The sequence below is a fragment of the Elephas maximus genome, chromosome 12 (assembly GCF_024166365.1).
Source record: "Elephas maximus indicus isolate mEleMax1 chromosome 12, mEleMax1 primary haplotype, whole genome shotgun sequence".
In the NCBI taxonomy this organism is placed as follows: domain Eukaryota; kingdom Metazoa; phylum Chordata; class Mammalia; order Proboscidea; family Elephantidae; genus Elephas; species Elephas maximus.
In genome coordinates this window covers 97,191,270-97,209,114 of record NC_064830.1, presented here as the reverse complement: position 1 = coordinate 97,209,114, position 17,845 = coordinate 97,191,270, and the positions used below count along the sequence as shown (strand labels likewise).

The following is a 17,845-nucleotide window of genomic DNA, read 5'->3' as shown; positions in this document are numbered from 1 at the left end:
CCTCCTTGTCTCCAATTTTCCAGTCATGTTCCTTCCAAGTCCCTGCCCATCCAGCCAAACCATTGACCACAGCCCATGAATCAGTATACAGTCGTACATCTGACCATTTCTCCTTCCAAGCAAAGTGAACAAACAGGTGCACTGCTTGAAGTTCTGCCCACTGGGAGGATTTCTGTTCACCTCTGTCCTTCAGGGAGATTGCAGAAAGGGGTTGTAGTGCTGCTGCTGTCTGCTTTCAAGTGGTGCCTGCGTATCATGGAGCACCATCTCTAAACCAGGCACAAGTTTTCTCCCTCAGTTAGCTGATCATAAGGAACTCCCCATAAGGCCATATGTGCTGACTGGGAGAGGACAAGTAATGTGACAGGATTGGAGACCATGGGCATTTGTGCCACTTTCTCATGCAACTTACTTGTGCCTCCAGTTTTAGCTCGGGCCCAATCTCACATTTAATAATGGAGTACTGCTGTGCACGTCCAACTTTATCGCTCTGTAGATCTGACAACACCCAATTCATGATGGGAAGCTCAGGATACGTGTTGACTTGGTGGCCCATAGTTAAGCATTCAGTCTCTACTAAGGCCCGGTAACAAGCCAAAAGCTGTTTCTCAAAAGGCAGTAGTTATCTGCCAAGGATGGTAGGGCTTTGCTCCAAAATCCTAAGGGTCTGTGCTGTATTTCACAAATAGGGGTCTGCCAAAGACTCCAAGTAGCACCTCTGTCTGCCACTGATACTTCAAGCACCATTGGATCAGCTGGATCATATGGCCTAATGGCAGAGCAGCTTGCATGGCAGCTGAACCTGTTGCAGAGCCTTCTCTTGTTCTGGGCCCTATTCAAAGCTAGCAGTTTTTCAAGTCAGTTGATAAATGGGCCAGAGTAGCACGCCCAAATGAGGGATATGCTGCCTTCAAATTCTAAAGAGGCCCACTAGGCGTTGTGCCTCCTTTTTAGTTGTAGGAGGGGCCAGATGCAACAATTTATCCTTCACTTTAGAAAGAATATCTCACAGGCCCCACATCACTGGGCCCCTAGAAAGAAGGCACCTGAATTTTTGTCAGATTAATTTCCCACCCTCTAGTGTGCAAATGTTTTACCGGTAAGTCCAGAGTCATTGACACTTCTTCCTTACTAAGCCCAATCAGCATGATGTCATCAATGGACCAGTGTGATGTGGAAGGGAAAGGTGATCAAGGCCCTACAGACTAAATTATGACATAGGGCTGGAGAGTTGAGGTATCGTTGAGGTAAGACAGTGAAGGTATATTGCTGGCCTTGCGAGCTGTCGACATACAGCCTCTGGTGGTCCTTAGAAACAGGTATGGAGGAGAAGGCATTAGCCAGGTGGGTAGTTGCATACCGGGTGTCAGGAGATGTCTTAATTTGCTCAAGCAGTGAAACTGCATTGGGAATAGCTGCTGTAGTTGGAGTCACCACTTGTCTAAGTTTCCAGTAATCTACTGTCATTTTCCAAGATCCGCCTGTTTTTTGCACAGGCCAGATAGGCGAGTTGAATGGGAATGTGGTGAGAATCACCTCCCCTGTATAGGGTCACTATGAGTCGGAATCAACTCGACGGCACTGGGCTTGGTTTGGTTTTATCCTTCAAGTCCTTGATGGGGGCAGTGATCTCTGCAACCCCTCCAGGAATGCAATATTGCTTTTGGTTTACTATTTTCCTAGGTAAGGACAGTTCTAATAGCTTCCACTTAGCTTTTTCTACCATAATAGCTCTTAATCCACACGCCAGGAATCCAGTGTGGGGGTTCTACCAGTTACTGAGTATGTCTATTCCAATTAGGCATTCTGGAACTGGGGAAATCACTGCAGGATGGGTTCAGGGACCCACTGGACCCACCGTGAGACAAAAACGAGCTAAGACTCCATTAATAACCTGACCTCCATGTGTCCCCACTCTGACTGGTGGGCCACAGTGACATTTTTGGTTTCCTGGAATTAGTGTCAGTTCAGAGCCAGTGTCCAGTAATCCCCGAAAAGTCTGGTTATTTCCTTTTCCACAATGAACAGTCACTTTTGTAAAAGGCTGTAGATCCCTTTGGGGAAGGCTGTGAGAAAGATAAACAGTAAATTCTTGGAAGTGCAGTGGGCTTCTTCCTCAAGGGGACCTGGCCTCCCCTTCGTTCAAGGGATTGTGGGTCTGTAATCAGGCTCAAGTCTGGAAATTAATTGAGGGATTGTGATGCTCTATTCTGGTAATTCAAGTTAGATTGCAGTTCACTTGACCTAGAATTCTTCCACTTGTACATATCAAGTAAACATTTAGTAGATTTCCCATCTGTTTCACTCCTAGGGACACCGTGACTAAGTAGCCAATGCCATAAGTCCGTATGAATCTGACTATTCTGATTTACTGCTTTGACTCTACTGTCCGTTACAGTAACCATGCCCCCATTTTCTTTGTCCATCGAGTGCCACCACTGACCCCTATCACCCCTTGGGGTCCAGTCAGCCCCATTCTAGTTAGATGTCTTAATTCAGTTAGGGCAGTTCCCACTGTCAAATGTGACTTATATAAAATAGCAATCTCGGCAGTCTTCAAGGATGCTGGGGCCCCCTTCACAAGTTTGTTCGTCATCCTTGTGGTGAAACGTATGTCCTCCGGGCTCTCCATGGGTGGGTCTGTGAATCCAACCTGATAAATGCACTCTAACATGTCAGTTACCCTAAGTCTGTGGATACCTTCTTCTACAGTATACCAAGGCAGGTCTGGCATTTCAACTTGATTTAGTGTAGGCTACCGCTTAATTTATGCTTTGGTAAACCAACCAAATAAACTCAGATAAAGGCTTTTCAGACCCGTCTGGGTTAATCTCATCAGATGAAGGTGGAGGGAGGGTGGCTTAACAAAGATGGAGTAATCTCTTCAGATGGGAGTGAGAGGGCTGGTTCTCTTGCCAGGAGTGATTCAACAAAATTTAGGGGCTCAGTGTCCCCAGCTTCCTGAGTGCCTGCCCATGTGTCCTCATTCCAAGCCCCAGGATTCTGTTTCTTCCCAATCAATGCCCTCGCTTTAAATTCGAACACCATTCAAGTTTGGAAATTCAGTTAGCGTAACTCAGCCACTCAACGCTAAGCCTCTGCATTTGGTTTTCGCAATATCAACTCTCTTGCAACAAGAAATATGGCTTTCTTTCAGGGCACAAGTGGCAACTTTAAGGTTGTCTGTGTGGCACTTGAACTGTAACCCTGAAGGCCTGAGGCTCTTTTTCACTGCTTTGTCTAGTGAAAGTAGGACCAACCAACCAACTTCTTTATACTTCTTTCTAACAAGTTGTAAAATAGTATCAAACATGCAGTCACCCAGATCCTTGCCTCTCACCAATATTTGATCTATTGGTGGTGATATTTTGCACATTTCTATTGCCAACTTACACTTGGATTATCAGTGCCCTCTTTATTAGTGGAAGCAGACCCATCAACATCTTTAAGACTAATCAGACTTGAGAACCAATTTAAAAAACATCTTTACAGTTTTTTTTTCTAGAACCAATCTTGGTACCAAATGCCTTAGGCTGGGTTCTCTAAAGAAGTAAGACCAATGAAGTATATATATATATATATATAAGCAGAGAGAGAAAGAGAGATTTATCTCAAGGAATTGGCCTATGAGGTTGTTGTTGTTGTCATTAGGTGCTGTCGAGTCAGTTCTGATTCATAACGACCCTATGTACCAGAGAAGGAAACACTGCCGGGTCCTGCATCACGCTCACAGTCGTCGTTATGCTTGAGCCTACTGTTGCAGCCACTGTGAGATTGTAGAGGCTGGCAAGTCCCAAGTCTGTGGGTCAGGCTTCAGGCTGGCAGCTTCTTCTGACTCACGTAGCTGCAGGGGCTGATGAACCCAGTATCAGTAGGTAAGACGGCAGGCTGCTAATTCACAGGCTGCAGAGGCTGACAAATCCCAAGATCCGCAGGTAAGCTACTACCTCAAGTCCCTAGAACTGGAGGTCAGATGATGAAGAGGTGGATGCAGGATCCAGAGCAAGAGATTTGCTGGAACATCGACTTATATACGGGAGGCAGGCCACATCCCCAAGGAAGCTCCCTTTCAACTGATTTGCTGCTCATAGCGGATCTCATCGTGGAGCTGATGACATCATTACATAACTGCCAAATTACATTATTACATAACTGCCAAACTGCATCCTAACTGCCAGATCGCTGAGAACATGGCCCAGCCAAGTTGTCATTACAGTCTTAACCGTCACAGTCGCTATAAGTCAAAATGAATTTGACAGCAACAGGTTTGGTTTTTTTGTTTAATGACTGATGACTTCGAGCATCTTCTCATATGCTTTTTGGCCATTTGGATATCCTCTTTGGTAAAATGTCTGTTCACATCCTTAGCCCATTTTTTTTACTGGGTCGTTTGTCGTTTTCTTGTTACACTGCAGAAGTGTTTTATATATACATATGTATGTACATGTGGGTATTAGACCCTCATTGGATATATCAGTCTTCAACATTTTCTCCCAGTCTTCGTTGATAAAGTCCTAATTTTTATGAAGTTCCATTTATCTATTTTGGGACAAAATGAAACAAAATTCTATGAAACACTACTTACTTTTACTGTTTACAATGTATTCATATATCTACGATTATATTCTATTTTTTTTTAAATACCCACTAAATTGATTTCACAAATTGGAATATACGGGGTCTATTTATTTATATATTATTCCAAAGGAACCCTGGTGGATCAGTGGTTAAGTGCTTGGCTGTTAACCAAAAGGTTGACAGTTTGAAACCACCAGCCACTCCGCAGGAGAAAGATACAGCAGTCTGCTTCTGTGAAAATTACAGCCTGGAAAGCATATGAGACAGTCCTGCCCTGTCCTGTAGGGTCAGTATCGGTCAGAATCAACTCGATAGCAATGGGTTTGGTTTGGGGCGGGGGCGGGGGGGTGTTTTTTTTGTTGTCCTTTTTTTTTTTTTTTTTTTTTGGTGTATGGCTTCCGGAGGTGGTTTCAGAAGTTTCCAGTCTGCTGGCTTTTGAGTTCTGACTTCCAGTTTAGGAGATCTGAATGAAATCTAAACTGATGTTGAATTCCTTTTTTTTTGACAGTCAGGAATACCTTCCAGGCAGCTAGAGGAAACTAATGATGACAGTTTGCTTCTTCCATGTACCTCCAAATCCAGACTTCTTTTTACAATTCCATCTATTGCCTGAAAAACTTACCTTGCATTTCTCATTGTGCCATTAATTGAAATATGTCCGAAACCAACCCAAGTACCAGCCCTCTCAAACCTTGTCCTCTCCTGAACTTCACTCAAGAGAGCCAGTCTTATGGGTGTACGAACCTTCCTGCTCTCTCTCCCCTGCTCTGCCCTCGTGGTCAGTTCGCTTAGGGGGCTTTAGGCCTCCTCCTGCCTTTTGTGTCCTCTTGCTGGAAGTGATCGGGGAGCTTCTGTTTGGGATTCCTGGCTTTAGTTGCTTGTTCCCTTGCACCACCATTTTTTATCCTCCAGTGACAGCACTTATTTCTGGACTGTGCCTCCGATGCCATTGTTACTTCTCTTCTTAAGCCACATCCTGCTTCTGTGGCTCTATCGAAAGCTCTCAGCGCAGGAGCCCTGTTTCCTACTGTTCGTTTTCCCTCCTTACCTGGCACCTTCCTTGGCAGGAGGGGAGCCCTTGGCGCAGTTGCTGGTGGTACTGTGTAAGGTGACTTTCGTAGAGAAAGAACACCGTGAGGAGCAGTCTGTTGTGTTGGAACAAAGTATTCGTCCCAGAAAACCCAACATGGCAAGGTCTGGTAGGGACGGGGAAACTGGGCCAGAAGGCCATTGATTTCATATTATACGATAGTGGAAGCTTGGCCTCTTGGTCTGTCTGCTTGCTGCTTCCTTCTCTCCCTTTTTTCTCTGACCTTGAAATTAGAAGGTCCCCTAAGCTTCAGTTTTAGAGAGAAACCAAGAGGAGCTATTTGTTTTTGCTTGCTGGATCTGTTAATTTAAAGAAATGTATCCTGTTTACATTTCTGGCAGCATTTCTTTTATCTGGACCCTGGCCAGAGGGAAAGAGCTGGGCCCTCAGCCTGGTGGATTTTAAAGAGCTTTCCAAGTGCTCGTGCTGTTGTCTTAATTGAGTGAACATTCAAAACCTTAAAGTTTTCTTAATGTAGCTGTTTCAGTCTATAGAAAAAGCTAATTATATCCACTAGCATTTTAACTTCAGTGTTTATTGTGGGATGATTTTAGTAAGGAATGGCTAATCTAAAAAGATTTTATTTGATTAGTGGAGAAACTAACAAGATACATTTTAAAAAGAGATAACAGGATTTTGGTCTTTATCCAGTGGAGCTGAAAACCCTTCAAATCCATATCCCCAGCATACAGGGAATCTGTTCTTTGACCAGCAGTTTAAATTGCTGGATTTATAAATTATCTAAAAAATGTGTTCTTTGAGCAGTTTAAAGTATTGCATTGTATTGAGGTGAAGTAATCAAATGGCTTGAGACTTTTAACTGTTTATATTTGGGTGACTGAATAAAATGTATGGTTATTGAGACAAAATGTAATACTTTAGTAACACTGTTACCAAAAGGATTTTCATTAAAGAGACCTAAGGAAATTGTCTTCTGGCTTAAAAAAAAATTTTTTTTTTTTTTAATGTAAATGGGTTTTAGGGTTTTCTTGGCTTTGTGTTTTTGGAAATTGGCCTTTTGTTGAAAAAATAGGACAGTATATTTTGTTATTCTACTACGCCTATTATGTTAGCATTTAGCCACTCTGTATAATGATGGGAGAATGTGTAACTATCTATTCAGCAAAAGTGCAGTAAATGCAATGTTACCGAAGGCCTTAAGCTGCAGAGAGCTTACATCTATTAAAAGAAAAAACAGAAACAAAGAAAAAGCCGACTCCGATTTTGAGCAGATGTCCTAAAGCAGAAAACTTTCCTCAGAACTCCGCTTTGGAAATGCAGAACAAAGTTGGCAGAGAGGCGTTTTTTACTAGAATAATTTAAAAGGGAAAAGAAAGACTTTTTTTCCTGCAAATGAAGTGGATAAAGAAATAGAAAATGGACTCCAGTTAACGGATATAATTCAAAGTTCATCGGCAGTGATGCCAGCATCCTTGGATTTTTGAAAAGGAGAAATAAGAAGTCTGTTCTTCGCATCTGGGTGAAGTTAACTTGGGCCAGTTCCAGCTTGCTTGGGTGGCAGTGGGAACAGAGTGCTTTTGGACAGACCAGTTGTTTTTTTGTTTTTTAAAGCCAAACCTATGTTCACCCCAATAATAAGAGAAGGTCTGGTTTGTGCAGTGTTGAAAAGTCGTCTTGGGGAATGGTCGCTGGGGCTTCTAAGTTCATTTTGGTTCCCTGCTTCCATGTCTGATATATACAGATGGAACTCCCAAAGAGCTGTAGGCTGACTTTAACTTGTGAGTGAAGCTGTGTTCCCTACGAAGCTAGATGTTCTAATGTGTAAAATTAGCACCCAAAAAGACACTCTGTGTGTCAGACCAGATTTATACAAGCAGGGCCATCACAAATGGGTCTTTGATGATTGCCTCACCCAGAGGGCAGGTGGACGTGGAAATCCTGGCCAAGTCCCTTCTGCTAGGCTCAGGGCTGCCTCTGCCTGGGCCAAAACCTAAACCCAAACCCAAACCCCATTGCTGTCGAGTCAGTTCTGACTCATACCAAGGGGAGCCTTTTTCTGTTTTGCACAAAGATGCCGTGACCCTTCACAAGAGAAGTACAATCTGAGCATCTCCCCGCAGAAATTGACTCTTCCTTCTGGAAACTCCGGTGGGTTTTGTTGTGCATAGTGTGGAAAATCTGAACCATTTGTTTCCTAGAGTTCTTGAACTTTTTGCATTTTGTCCTTTGGGAAGGCAGTGGTTTGGCATGGGGCAGTCGAAGAAGATGGGGAGATGGAAAGGATGTAGGCGGGCGTGCAGAGAGGGGAGAACAGGGAGAGAGGGAAGGAGGGTTTATTTTCCCTCCCGGTAGGTTCTAGCCTGTTGTTAACCACTGGTTTAAATTAACTCATACTTCAAAAAGGTCAGCTTTGGACCCATCTCCTGTTAAGATTTTACCAAACCTTACTTTTTCCTACTAACCTTTTTCTTTTGCCTCTTATAACCTTCCCTTTCCATACCTCTTAGTTAGTACATATATTGCCATGATTGTTACTTTTTTAAATATCTTATTTTGAAAAAATTATGATTTACAGGAAGTTGCAAAGATACTACAAAGAGGTATCATTCAGTTTTCTCCAGTGGTTACATCTTACATGACCGTGTTGTTGTTGGGTGCCGTCGAGTTGATTTTGACTCGTAGTAACCCCATGTGACAGAATAGAGCTGCCCTATAAGGTTTTCCAAGCCGTAATATTTGCGAGAGCAGATTGCTAGATCTTTCCTCTGTGGAATTGCTGGTGGGTTCAAACCACCAACCTTTGAGTTATCAGTTGAGACCTTAGCCTTGCACCGCCAGGGCTCCTTATGTAGCTACCAAAAAAAACCAAACCCGTTGCCTTCGAGTCGATTCCGATTCATAGTGACCCTATAGGACAGAGTAGAGCTGCTCCATAGGGTTTCTAAGGAGTGCCTGGTGGATTTGACCAGCCAACCTTTTGGTTAGCAGCTATAGCTCTTAACTACTATGCCACCAGGGTTTCCTACATGGCTATAGTACAGTAGAAAACCTAGGAAGTTGTCTTGGTACTGGGTGTGTGTGTAGGTCTCCGCCAGTTTATCATGTCTGTCGATTCGTGTAACCACCACCATCACAATCAAGATAAAACTATTCAACCACCGAAGATGTCTCTCATGATACCTCTTTCTAGCCGCACCACCCCTGCTTCTTCCACCATCCCTGACTCTTGGCAACCGCTGATTTGTTTTCTGCGTCTACAATTTTGTCATGTGGAGAATGTTGCATAAATGGAACCACATAGATATGACCTTATGAGATTGGCTCTTTTCACTCGGCGTGGTGTTCTTGGGATCGATCAAGTTGTTACATTTATCAGTAGTGCGTTCCTTTTTATTGCTGGGTAGTAAGTATTTCATGGTATGGAGGGACCACAGTTGTTTTAACCATTCACGTGTTGTAGGATGTCTGAGTTGTTTCCAGTTTCTGCCTGTTATGGATAAATCTTTATGAGCATTTGTGTATATGTTTTTATGTGTACATAAGTCTTCGTTTCTCTAGGATAAATGCCCAGAAGTGAGATTGCTGAGTTGTGTGATAAATATATGTTTAGTTTTTTTTTTTTTTTAAGAAACTGCCAGACTAATTTCCAGGGTAACTGTACCATTTTACCTTCCCACCGACAATGAATGAGATATCAGATATCTCTCTATCCTTGCCAATATTTGATGTTGTCGCTGGTTTTTATTTTAGCAGTTCAAATAGGTGTGTAGTAATATTGCGTTGTGGTTTCAGTTTGCATTTCCCTGATGGCTAGTGATATTGAACATCTTTTCATGGACCAATTTGCCATCTGGGTATGTTCTTCAGTGAAATGTCTCTTCAAATCTTTTGCCCATTTTCTAATTGAATTGTTTGGTGCTTTGGTTCGGTTGAGCTTTGAGAGTGAGAGTTCTTTATACGTTTTAGATGTGGGTCCTTTGGCAGCTGCCTGGTTTGCAGATGTTTCCTCCCAGTCTACAGCCTGGCTCTTCATCCTCTTAAGAGGGTCCTAACTTCTGAGTATTAATGAAGCCCAATTTATCCGTATTTTTCTTTTATGAGCCATGTATTTGGTGTCATGTCCAAGAACTCTTCACCGAGCTCTAGGTGCTGGAGATTTTCTCCTGTGTTGTACTTTTAGGATTTTGAGTTAACGTTTGTTTAAGGTGTGAGGGTTAGGTCAAGGTTCTTTTTTTTTTTTTTGCCGGTGGCCAACACCATTTGTTGAAAAGGCTACCCCTCCTCTATTAAATTGCTTTTGCAACTTTACAAACATGAGTTGGCTGTATTTGTGGGAGGCCACCTCTGGGTTCTCTGTTCTGCATCACCGACCCTTCTGTTCCTTCGTCAATACCCACAGTCTTACAGTCGGGTAGAGTGATTCCTCCCATTTACTACTTCTTTTTAAAAATTGTTTTAGTTATATTAGTGCCTTTCCATATAAATTTTAGAACGATCATATCTATATGTACAAAAGGTCTTGCTGGGATTTTGATAGGAATTGTGTTAAACCTGTATATCAGCCTGGGCAGAACTGACATCCTTACTCTGTTGAGCCTTCCAGTCCACGGATATAATCTGTCTCTCCATTTACTTAGATCATCTTTGATTTCTTTCATCAGCATTTTGTAGTCCTGGATGTATTTTGTTAGATTTACACTTAATTATTTCATTTTTTAAATTGATTGTTAATGATAATATATTTTTAATTTCATTGTCCACATGTTCCCTGCCAGTATATAGAAAGAGAATTGATGTTTGTGTGTTGATTTTATATCCTGCAACCTTGCTGAATTCACTTATTTGTTCTAAAAGGTTTGTTTGTTTTTGGTAGATTCCTTGGGATTTTCTACATAGATCATCGTGTCATCTGCAGATAGGGCTAGTTTTATTTTTTCTCCCTGATCTGTGTACTTTTTTTTCTTTGCCTTGCCTTATTGCACTGGCTAGAATGTTCAGTACTATGGCGAACAGCAGCGGTGAGTGAACATCCTTGCCTTGTTCTTGATCTTAGAAGGAAAACATTCAGTCTTTCACCATCAATTATGACATTAGATCGAAGGCTTTTGGAGATGCATTTTCTCAAGTTGAGGAAGTTCGCTTCTATTCCTGGTTTTCTGAGAGTATTTTATTGTGAGTGGGCACTAGTTTCTAATGCATATATCTGTCTCCCTAGGCAGATTCTAAGTTTCTAGAGCTCACACATGATGGCATCATAAACATTTTGTTTTCCCCAGCACCTCGTTCAGTGCTTTGCCCTGTATAAGCATGGAACAAATGTTTACGGGTTGCTGGAGCTTAGCCACCGGTGGCCGATGAGCAGGGAGCTTGTGAAGGGAACTCACCGGGGTGCCTCTACCCAGACCTCCTGCTCAGCTAAGTCTGGATGAGAGAGTGTAGCTAACTCCCCTTTGGGGCCATCATTACCCTTTACCTGAGGGGTGCGAGGCAGAGCTGAAATCATAGTCCCAAACCAGTGCCACAGTAGAGAACGGAGTGGTTTAAGGCAGAGCTGAAGTCACAGGCTCCAAACCAGTGCTACAGCAGAGATATGGAGGAGTCGGAACTGACGTCCCTACTCTGCCCCAGGTGTTGGAGATGAAACATTTTTAGGATAAGTGCCAACTAAAAACCAATGAGTCGTATACTTTAAAATGAGTGAATTGTACAGTATGTGAATTATATAGCAATAAAGTTATTAAAAAAAAAGGTGAGTGCAAGTGGGCAGGGAAGGTCCTGGTGCCTTCTGCACTGGAGGACAGGGCCCTGCCGTCAGTCGGCTCCATGTCTCCCCGCCCGCTCTGAGACAGTGAAGGCTGTGCCAGGTGGAGAGGCATAAATGCTTTACTGCCTTTATGGGGCCTTCTGCTCCTTCTCCCTCACCCCAATATTGTTGGGGGCAAGAGAGTGTTCCCTCAGAAGAACTCAGAAACCTTCTTCAATATGTATTTGCCACTCTTGAAGCACTTATCTAAGAGTAAAAGGAGCCCTGGTGACACAACAGTTTAGCACTTGGCTGCTAACCAAAAGATTGGCAGTTCGAACCCACCCACTGTCTCTGCAGGAGAAAGACCTGGAGATTTGCTCCCTTAAAGATAACAGCCTAGGAAATCCTACGGGGCAGTTCTACTCTGGCACACGGGGCTGCTTTGAGTCGAAATCGACTTGACAGCACCCGGCAACAACAATCTGAGAATGGTGAAATGCCCTGCTTCCTGCACAGTGAGCCAGCATCACTGAAACTGTTTTCCAGACTTGGAGTATTTTCCACAGTCTGGAAGCTTTCCCTAGGACTATTTTAGTTTGGGCTGTTTCTCCATTCCCTTGACCCTGTTTGTGAGGTAAGAAAGGGGCAGAAAATACTAACTTTATTTTTTAAAATGAGGAAATGAGTGAAAGAGTGAAAAATAGTTTCCCATCATCACAAACAATGGTGGCATTAAATCTAGAATGCGATCTTTGGCTCCCATTTCAGCAGGCAGGACACTTGCGTCATGTTTCAGTCCCTTCTTGTCTCACATGACTGCTGATTTCGTGGATTTGCGTGTTCCACCTTCACTTTAGACTGAAACAAGCAGTTGTATCCTTCTGGTATTGAAAAACCTCCAGATTTCAGGGATAATGATAGTAGTAATTCTCGGCATAGTACTAGTTGTTTCCAAACTGTTTCTTTTACTGACACGGTTCACTTCCCAGTGCTTGCTTTGCTGAATTTCTTGCCCCTTCTTCCTTGCATTCCATGTCTCCTTTCCAGCATCTTTTCAAATGAGCCATCACAAAAGGCAAACCAATTTGTGTGGTGTGTATATACATCTGTTCTGATAAGGTGGTTTTCCTAAGGGTTACGACATTCACGTTATGGCAGAGCAAACCACCAGCTGGATTCTGGTTGCAGATTCGATAGCTTATGGGTTTTATGCGTGATGACACTCAGTGCCCACACTGGGATTCTTGATTGTGGTTGAGTCTTTGGAACACAATTACATCTTGTTTTAATTTCTTTTGTTTCCTAGGGTTCAAGGGTTCTCGTTGATGCACGAGACAAGCTGGGCATTCCTTGGCAGTACTCTGAAAATGAGAAGCATGGAATGTTCTTGATGGCCTTTGAGAACAAAGCAGGGCTGCCCCTGGAGCCGGCCACCTTCCAGCTGTACGTCCCAGCCCTCAGCGCCCTCTGGAAGGACTCCGGTATCAGGGAGGCCTTCAGCCGCAGGAGCGAGTTCCAGCTGGTAAGTAGGCCCGCTCCCCAGGCCACATGGCTCCAGTCTACCTTCGGTTTTGTGTTAGTAGAACTTAAATAAGGTGGAGGAATCAAAAGAAGTATGAGGATGTGGTTTCCCTAGAAAGGAGATCATTGTGATCTTCCAAAAGGCAGGAGTATCAGAAACAACTGTGGACTACGGCTTAGCCTCTGTCTTAGCTATCTGGTGCTGCTACAACAGAAATGCCACAGGTGGGTGGCTTTAACTATCAGAAATTTATTTTCTCACAGTTTAGGAGGGAAGAAGTCTAAATTCAGGGTGCCGGCTCTAGGGGAAGGCTTTCTGTGTCAGCTCTGGGGGAAGGTACTTCTCTCTTTTCAGCTTCTGTTTCTTGGCGATCTTCATGTAGCGTGGCATCTAGCTTCCCGTGTCTGCTTGCTTGTTTAATCTGCTCTTTTATATAGGTAGTCCCTGTCTCTGTCTTAAGTCAATTCTGACGTAAGTCGAATACCTCATTTTTTTTTTTTTTTTTTAGTTTTCATTATTATTGCCTTTTATTATAAGTTTCTTTATAAATCTGATCCTTATGGAAATTAGCGTGACTTATTTTGCTAGACATATTGTTAGGAGTATAAGCAGTACAGTTATTAGAGAAAATTGAACAGCTCAGCTTCAAATTAACAACTGATGCTTCTTATGGTATGAAATTCTGAAAAAGATCACTCTGTAGGCCTGGTCTACAGTGAATTTGGCGCCGGTGTCATAACAATGAAGTCAGAGTCATCTTGACTGTCGGGTGCGTACACAGTTCAATTATCGTATGTCATTAGAGTTGAACATTCATTGCCCAACTTTGTTTATTACAGCTGCCAACACCGACACCAGCTTCGTTGTAGACCAGGCAGTAGCTTACTCTGCAGCAGTGCTACCAACAGTAAATCAACATTGAACATTTTACAAGTGAACATCTGAGAATGCTGACATCAGCAATTTATATGCTGCCACACTGTATGTAGTAGATATTACTAATGATAAAGATGTACCCCCCAAAAAGGGTAATTTTAACTGTGGTTTGTTGTAACTGGAATACATTGCAAGTCGGGGGCTACTTGTGTATCAAAAGAGATTGACTCAAGACATACCCTATGCTAGTAATACCTCATGAACATAACAAAGAAAACTTGTTTCCAGATAGGATTATAACCACAGATGTAGGGACTAGGATTTACAACACACACTTTTGTGAGATGTAGTTCAATCCATAGTAGTATCTAAATGTGAGATTAGGGGGTTTTTTTACCCCCATAAATTCACATGATCAGAGAAAGAAGATTCTGGTCCATCCATAGCTTGGCAGGAAACAGCCATCGTCGATAGAGCATTTACCAAAGAAGGAGATAGAAACATTCAGAGCCGCATATTTACAACTCACGTTTAGTAAATATTCCGTTTGGGATAGTAGTGCAGTGGGGTGATTTTGTCTGACTTTTGTGTGTGCTTGTTCCATTGGATAGTATTTTAGAGCCAGAAGGGCACGCATAGCTTAGTAAATCAAGCCCTTTTATTTTTATAGATGTGGAAGTATGCCCAGAGAGGTTATGTGACCTACCCAGGGTCCTATCTTCTTGGCAATGACAGTGAGAAATTTGGGCCTGCAAGGCCAGCCTGCTTATTTCCCCATGAATTCATTCATTCATCCATTCATTAACCATTTATGGAGTACCTACTATGTGCCAGACAGTGTGCTATATGCTGGGAATACAGCATGAATAAGACTGACTGTGGAGCCTGCCCTCAGCTTTTCATCTAGACGTAACGTGGCTCCGATTGGGGTAAGGTTGCCACGAGGTGGATCACTTCCTTGGTTTTGATCTTGTGTTTCAAACAGCAAGACTTTTTGAAGATACGGCACTACCTGAAAAGTATAGTGTTCTACCCACTGCCATCTAGTTGATTCTGGCATAGCAACCCCATGTGATAGAGTAGAACTGCCCCATAGGGTTTCCAAGGCTTTTAAATCTTTACAGAACAGAAGCAGATTGCCAAGTCTTTCTCTGGTGAAGCCATTGGAGAGGTTCGAGCCACTGACCTTTTGGTTAGCAGCCAGGCACTTCAACATTGCACCACCAGGTCTCCTTTATATTGTTGTAGTCCATTACATATTTTTAAAGACTCTAATAACCTAAGGAGCCCAGGTGGCACAGTGGCTAAGGCTATAGCTGCTAACCAAAAGATTGGCAGTTTGAATCCACCAGCCATTCCTTGGAAACCCTGTGGGGCAGTTCCACTCTGTCCTGAAGGGTCACCATAAGTCAGAATCAGCTCTGTGGCAACAGATTTGATTTCAGGTTTTTAATAACCTAAAGTAAATATGGAAACCCTGGTGGCGTAGTGGTTAAGTGCTACAGCTGCGAACCAAAGGGTCGGCAGTTAGAATCCACCAGGCGCTCTTTGGAAACTCTATGGGGCGGTTCTACTCTGTCCTATAGGGTCGCTATGAGTCAGAATTGACTCGACGGCACTGAGTTTGGTGTTGTTTTTTTTTTTTTAAAGTGAATATGACAGCATTAATTTTTAGTACATGGATGTACTTGGTATGTGTGTTTGCGATTACTATACTTGATTTTCTGTATTTTTCTTTTTTTAAAAAATTATAGAGCATTTTAATAAACAACTAGATATTAGGCCCTTATTGTCATTATTAGGAGTCCCTGGATGGCACAAACAGTTAAGTGCTCCACTAACAGCCAAAAGATTGGTGGTTCCAAACCACCCAGAAGCACGTGGATGACAAGCCTGGTGATCTGCTTCCAAAAGGTCACAGCCTTGAAAACCCTATAGAGCTGTTCTACTCTGCACACATGGGGTCACCGTGAGTCAGAATCTCCTCAAGGGCAGCTAACAACGACATTGTCATTATTTTCAAGATACACAATTACAGCAAGATTTAAAGAACATAAACTTCTTGATCTAACATTATCAGTAGAGCCCTTGTTTCTCTTTTTGAATCTTTTTCTTAGTGTCAGAAACCTTTCCAGGTGATGTTTCAGCAACTTGATTTTTGCTTTCATTTTCCTCAGGGTGACAGAGCTTTTTCAGCCTTGGACAGTGTCCCAGTAGAGAGAGACCCAGTTGCTTTGAGAACTGCTGTCAACCAGGAGTTAGGCTTTTTCATATTCCCTCCACAGTCTTGGTTTCTCATGTCCTTCCAGTCAGGGACAGAAAAAAATATGAGAATAAAAAGGCTGTGTCTAGTGATTTCCTTGTGACTGCCCTTTCTTCTGTGGTGGGGGGTTGGTGGGAGTGCCATGGTGGTGGGTGCCATCGAGTTGATTCCAACTCATAGCGACCCCATGTGACAAAGAAGAACTGCCACATAAGGTGTCCTAAGCTATAGTCTTTACGGGAGCACATCTCCAGGTCTTTTCTCCCACGGAGCCGCTGGTGGGTTAGAATCTCTGACTTGTTGGTTGGCTGAGCTCTTAACCATTGTGCCACCAGGATTCCTTACTGCTGGGGTGGGAGGGGGTTGTAATTCTTCCCTTTCCAAAGAGGAGAAAGCCTTGCCTTTTTCCTCACTAATTGCTTGTTCCTGTGCATTCACCAGTGCCATTTACATACAGCATTTTGTAGAACTTCTTGTGGTTATCAAAAAAAAAATAGCCTTGCTATGTAGACCTTATCTTTTAAAACACATTTAAGTGAGAGGTAGCAAGACACTAGACAGAGAGGTGTTTGCCATAGAATAAGTAATGTATCGTCTACTTATGTGCCCTTTTTGTGATAAAAGGGAATTTGGAGTTTTTTAAACACATCTTGCAAATTATCAAACTATCATTAACTAATACAGCATGTAAGGAGCCCTGGTGATGCAACAGTTAAGCACTCGGCTGCTAGCCAAAAAGTTGGTGGTTTGAACCCATCCAGTGGCTCTGAGGGAAAAAGACCTAGCAGTCTGCTTTTACAAAGATTACAGCATAGAAAACAACAACAATGTAGCATGTGGATAATACTCCCATGACTTATCTGCTTTCTGGCATACGTTTTAATTTGATCTAGCTCAAAAAAAAAAAAATTAATAGGTGCCATCAAGTGAATTCCGACTCGTAGCAACCCCACGTGACAGGGTAGAACTGCCCCATAGGGTTTTCTAGGCTATAATCTTTACAGAAGCAGATTGCTAGGCCTTTTCTCCTACAGAACCTTTGGGTGGTTAACCCAAGTGCTTAACCATTGTACCACCAGGGCTCTCCTTTCTAGTTAATTGCAGTTATACAGTATAGGTGTATCAGCCGTCTTTGGTTATAACTCCTGCACGGCCAGTGACCCTGAACTCGTACAGCCTTGGTCCTTCTTACCATGCAGTGTGATGGGTGTTCATCATGTGAGCCCTTTCTATGTGCCAGGTCCTGTGCAGAGGGCTGAGAATGGGTCCCATCCCATTTCCTCAAAGAGCTTGTAAGACAGATATGCAAGCAAATAATTGCAAATACAATGTAATACAAAATGTAATTGAGGTACATACAGGCTACACTGGGCACAAGGGAAAGAAGTAGGCAGTTCTACCTGGCAGGAGGGGGCCAGAGGGGACGTTTTTAGAGATCCTTCTGGAGGTTAAGTAGGCATCAAACTCGGGGATCGCTCGGGGTGGGGCGGCAGAGGGACCACTGGGTATCCTTGCAAAAAAAAGGTGGGGGGTAATGGAAGCAGCTGCACAAGTTCATCAGCACGGCCAGAGGGCAGAGGGCGTGGAAACTGGAAAGTCAGGTGGAGGCTAGGGAGAGGCCTGGCACCATGGGCACACCAGAAATCCCACCTCAAACGGGCTTAAGCGATAAAGGGACTCTTTTGGCTCAGAACGAAAAAAAAATCAGAAAACAGAGGGGGAAGAGGAGCTTGAACTGTCTTTCTGCCCTTTTCGTGGCTCTGCCCTGTCCTCATCCACTACTGCAGAAGGCAACTCACAATTCTACAC

The 17,845-nt window shown here is 43.1% G+C and overlaps 1 protein-coding gene across 1 annotated transcript in view; it reads left to right on the top strand.

Moving 5' to 3' along the window:
- Window positions 1-17,845, top strand: part of GNA12 (G protein subunit alpha 12) — a 129,480-nt gene that overhangs the window by 44,875 nt on the left and 66,760 nt on the right. The window contains exon 2 of the mRNA XM_049904878.1: window positions 12,682-12,897. Coding sequence (XP_049760835.1) covers window positions 12,682-12,897 — 216 coding nt within the window. The remainder of the gene's footprint in view (window positions 1-12,681; window positions 12,898-17,845) is intronic.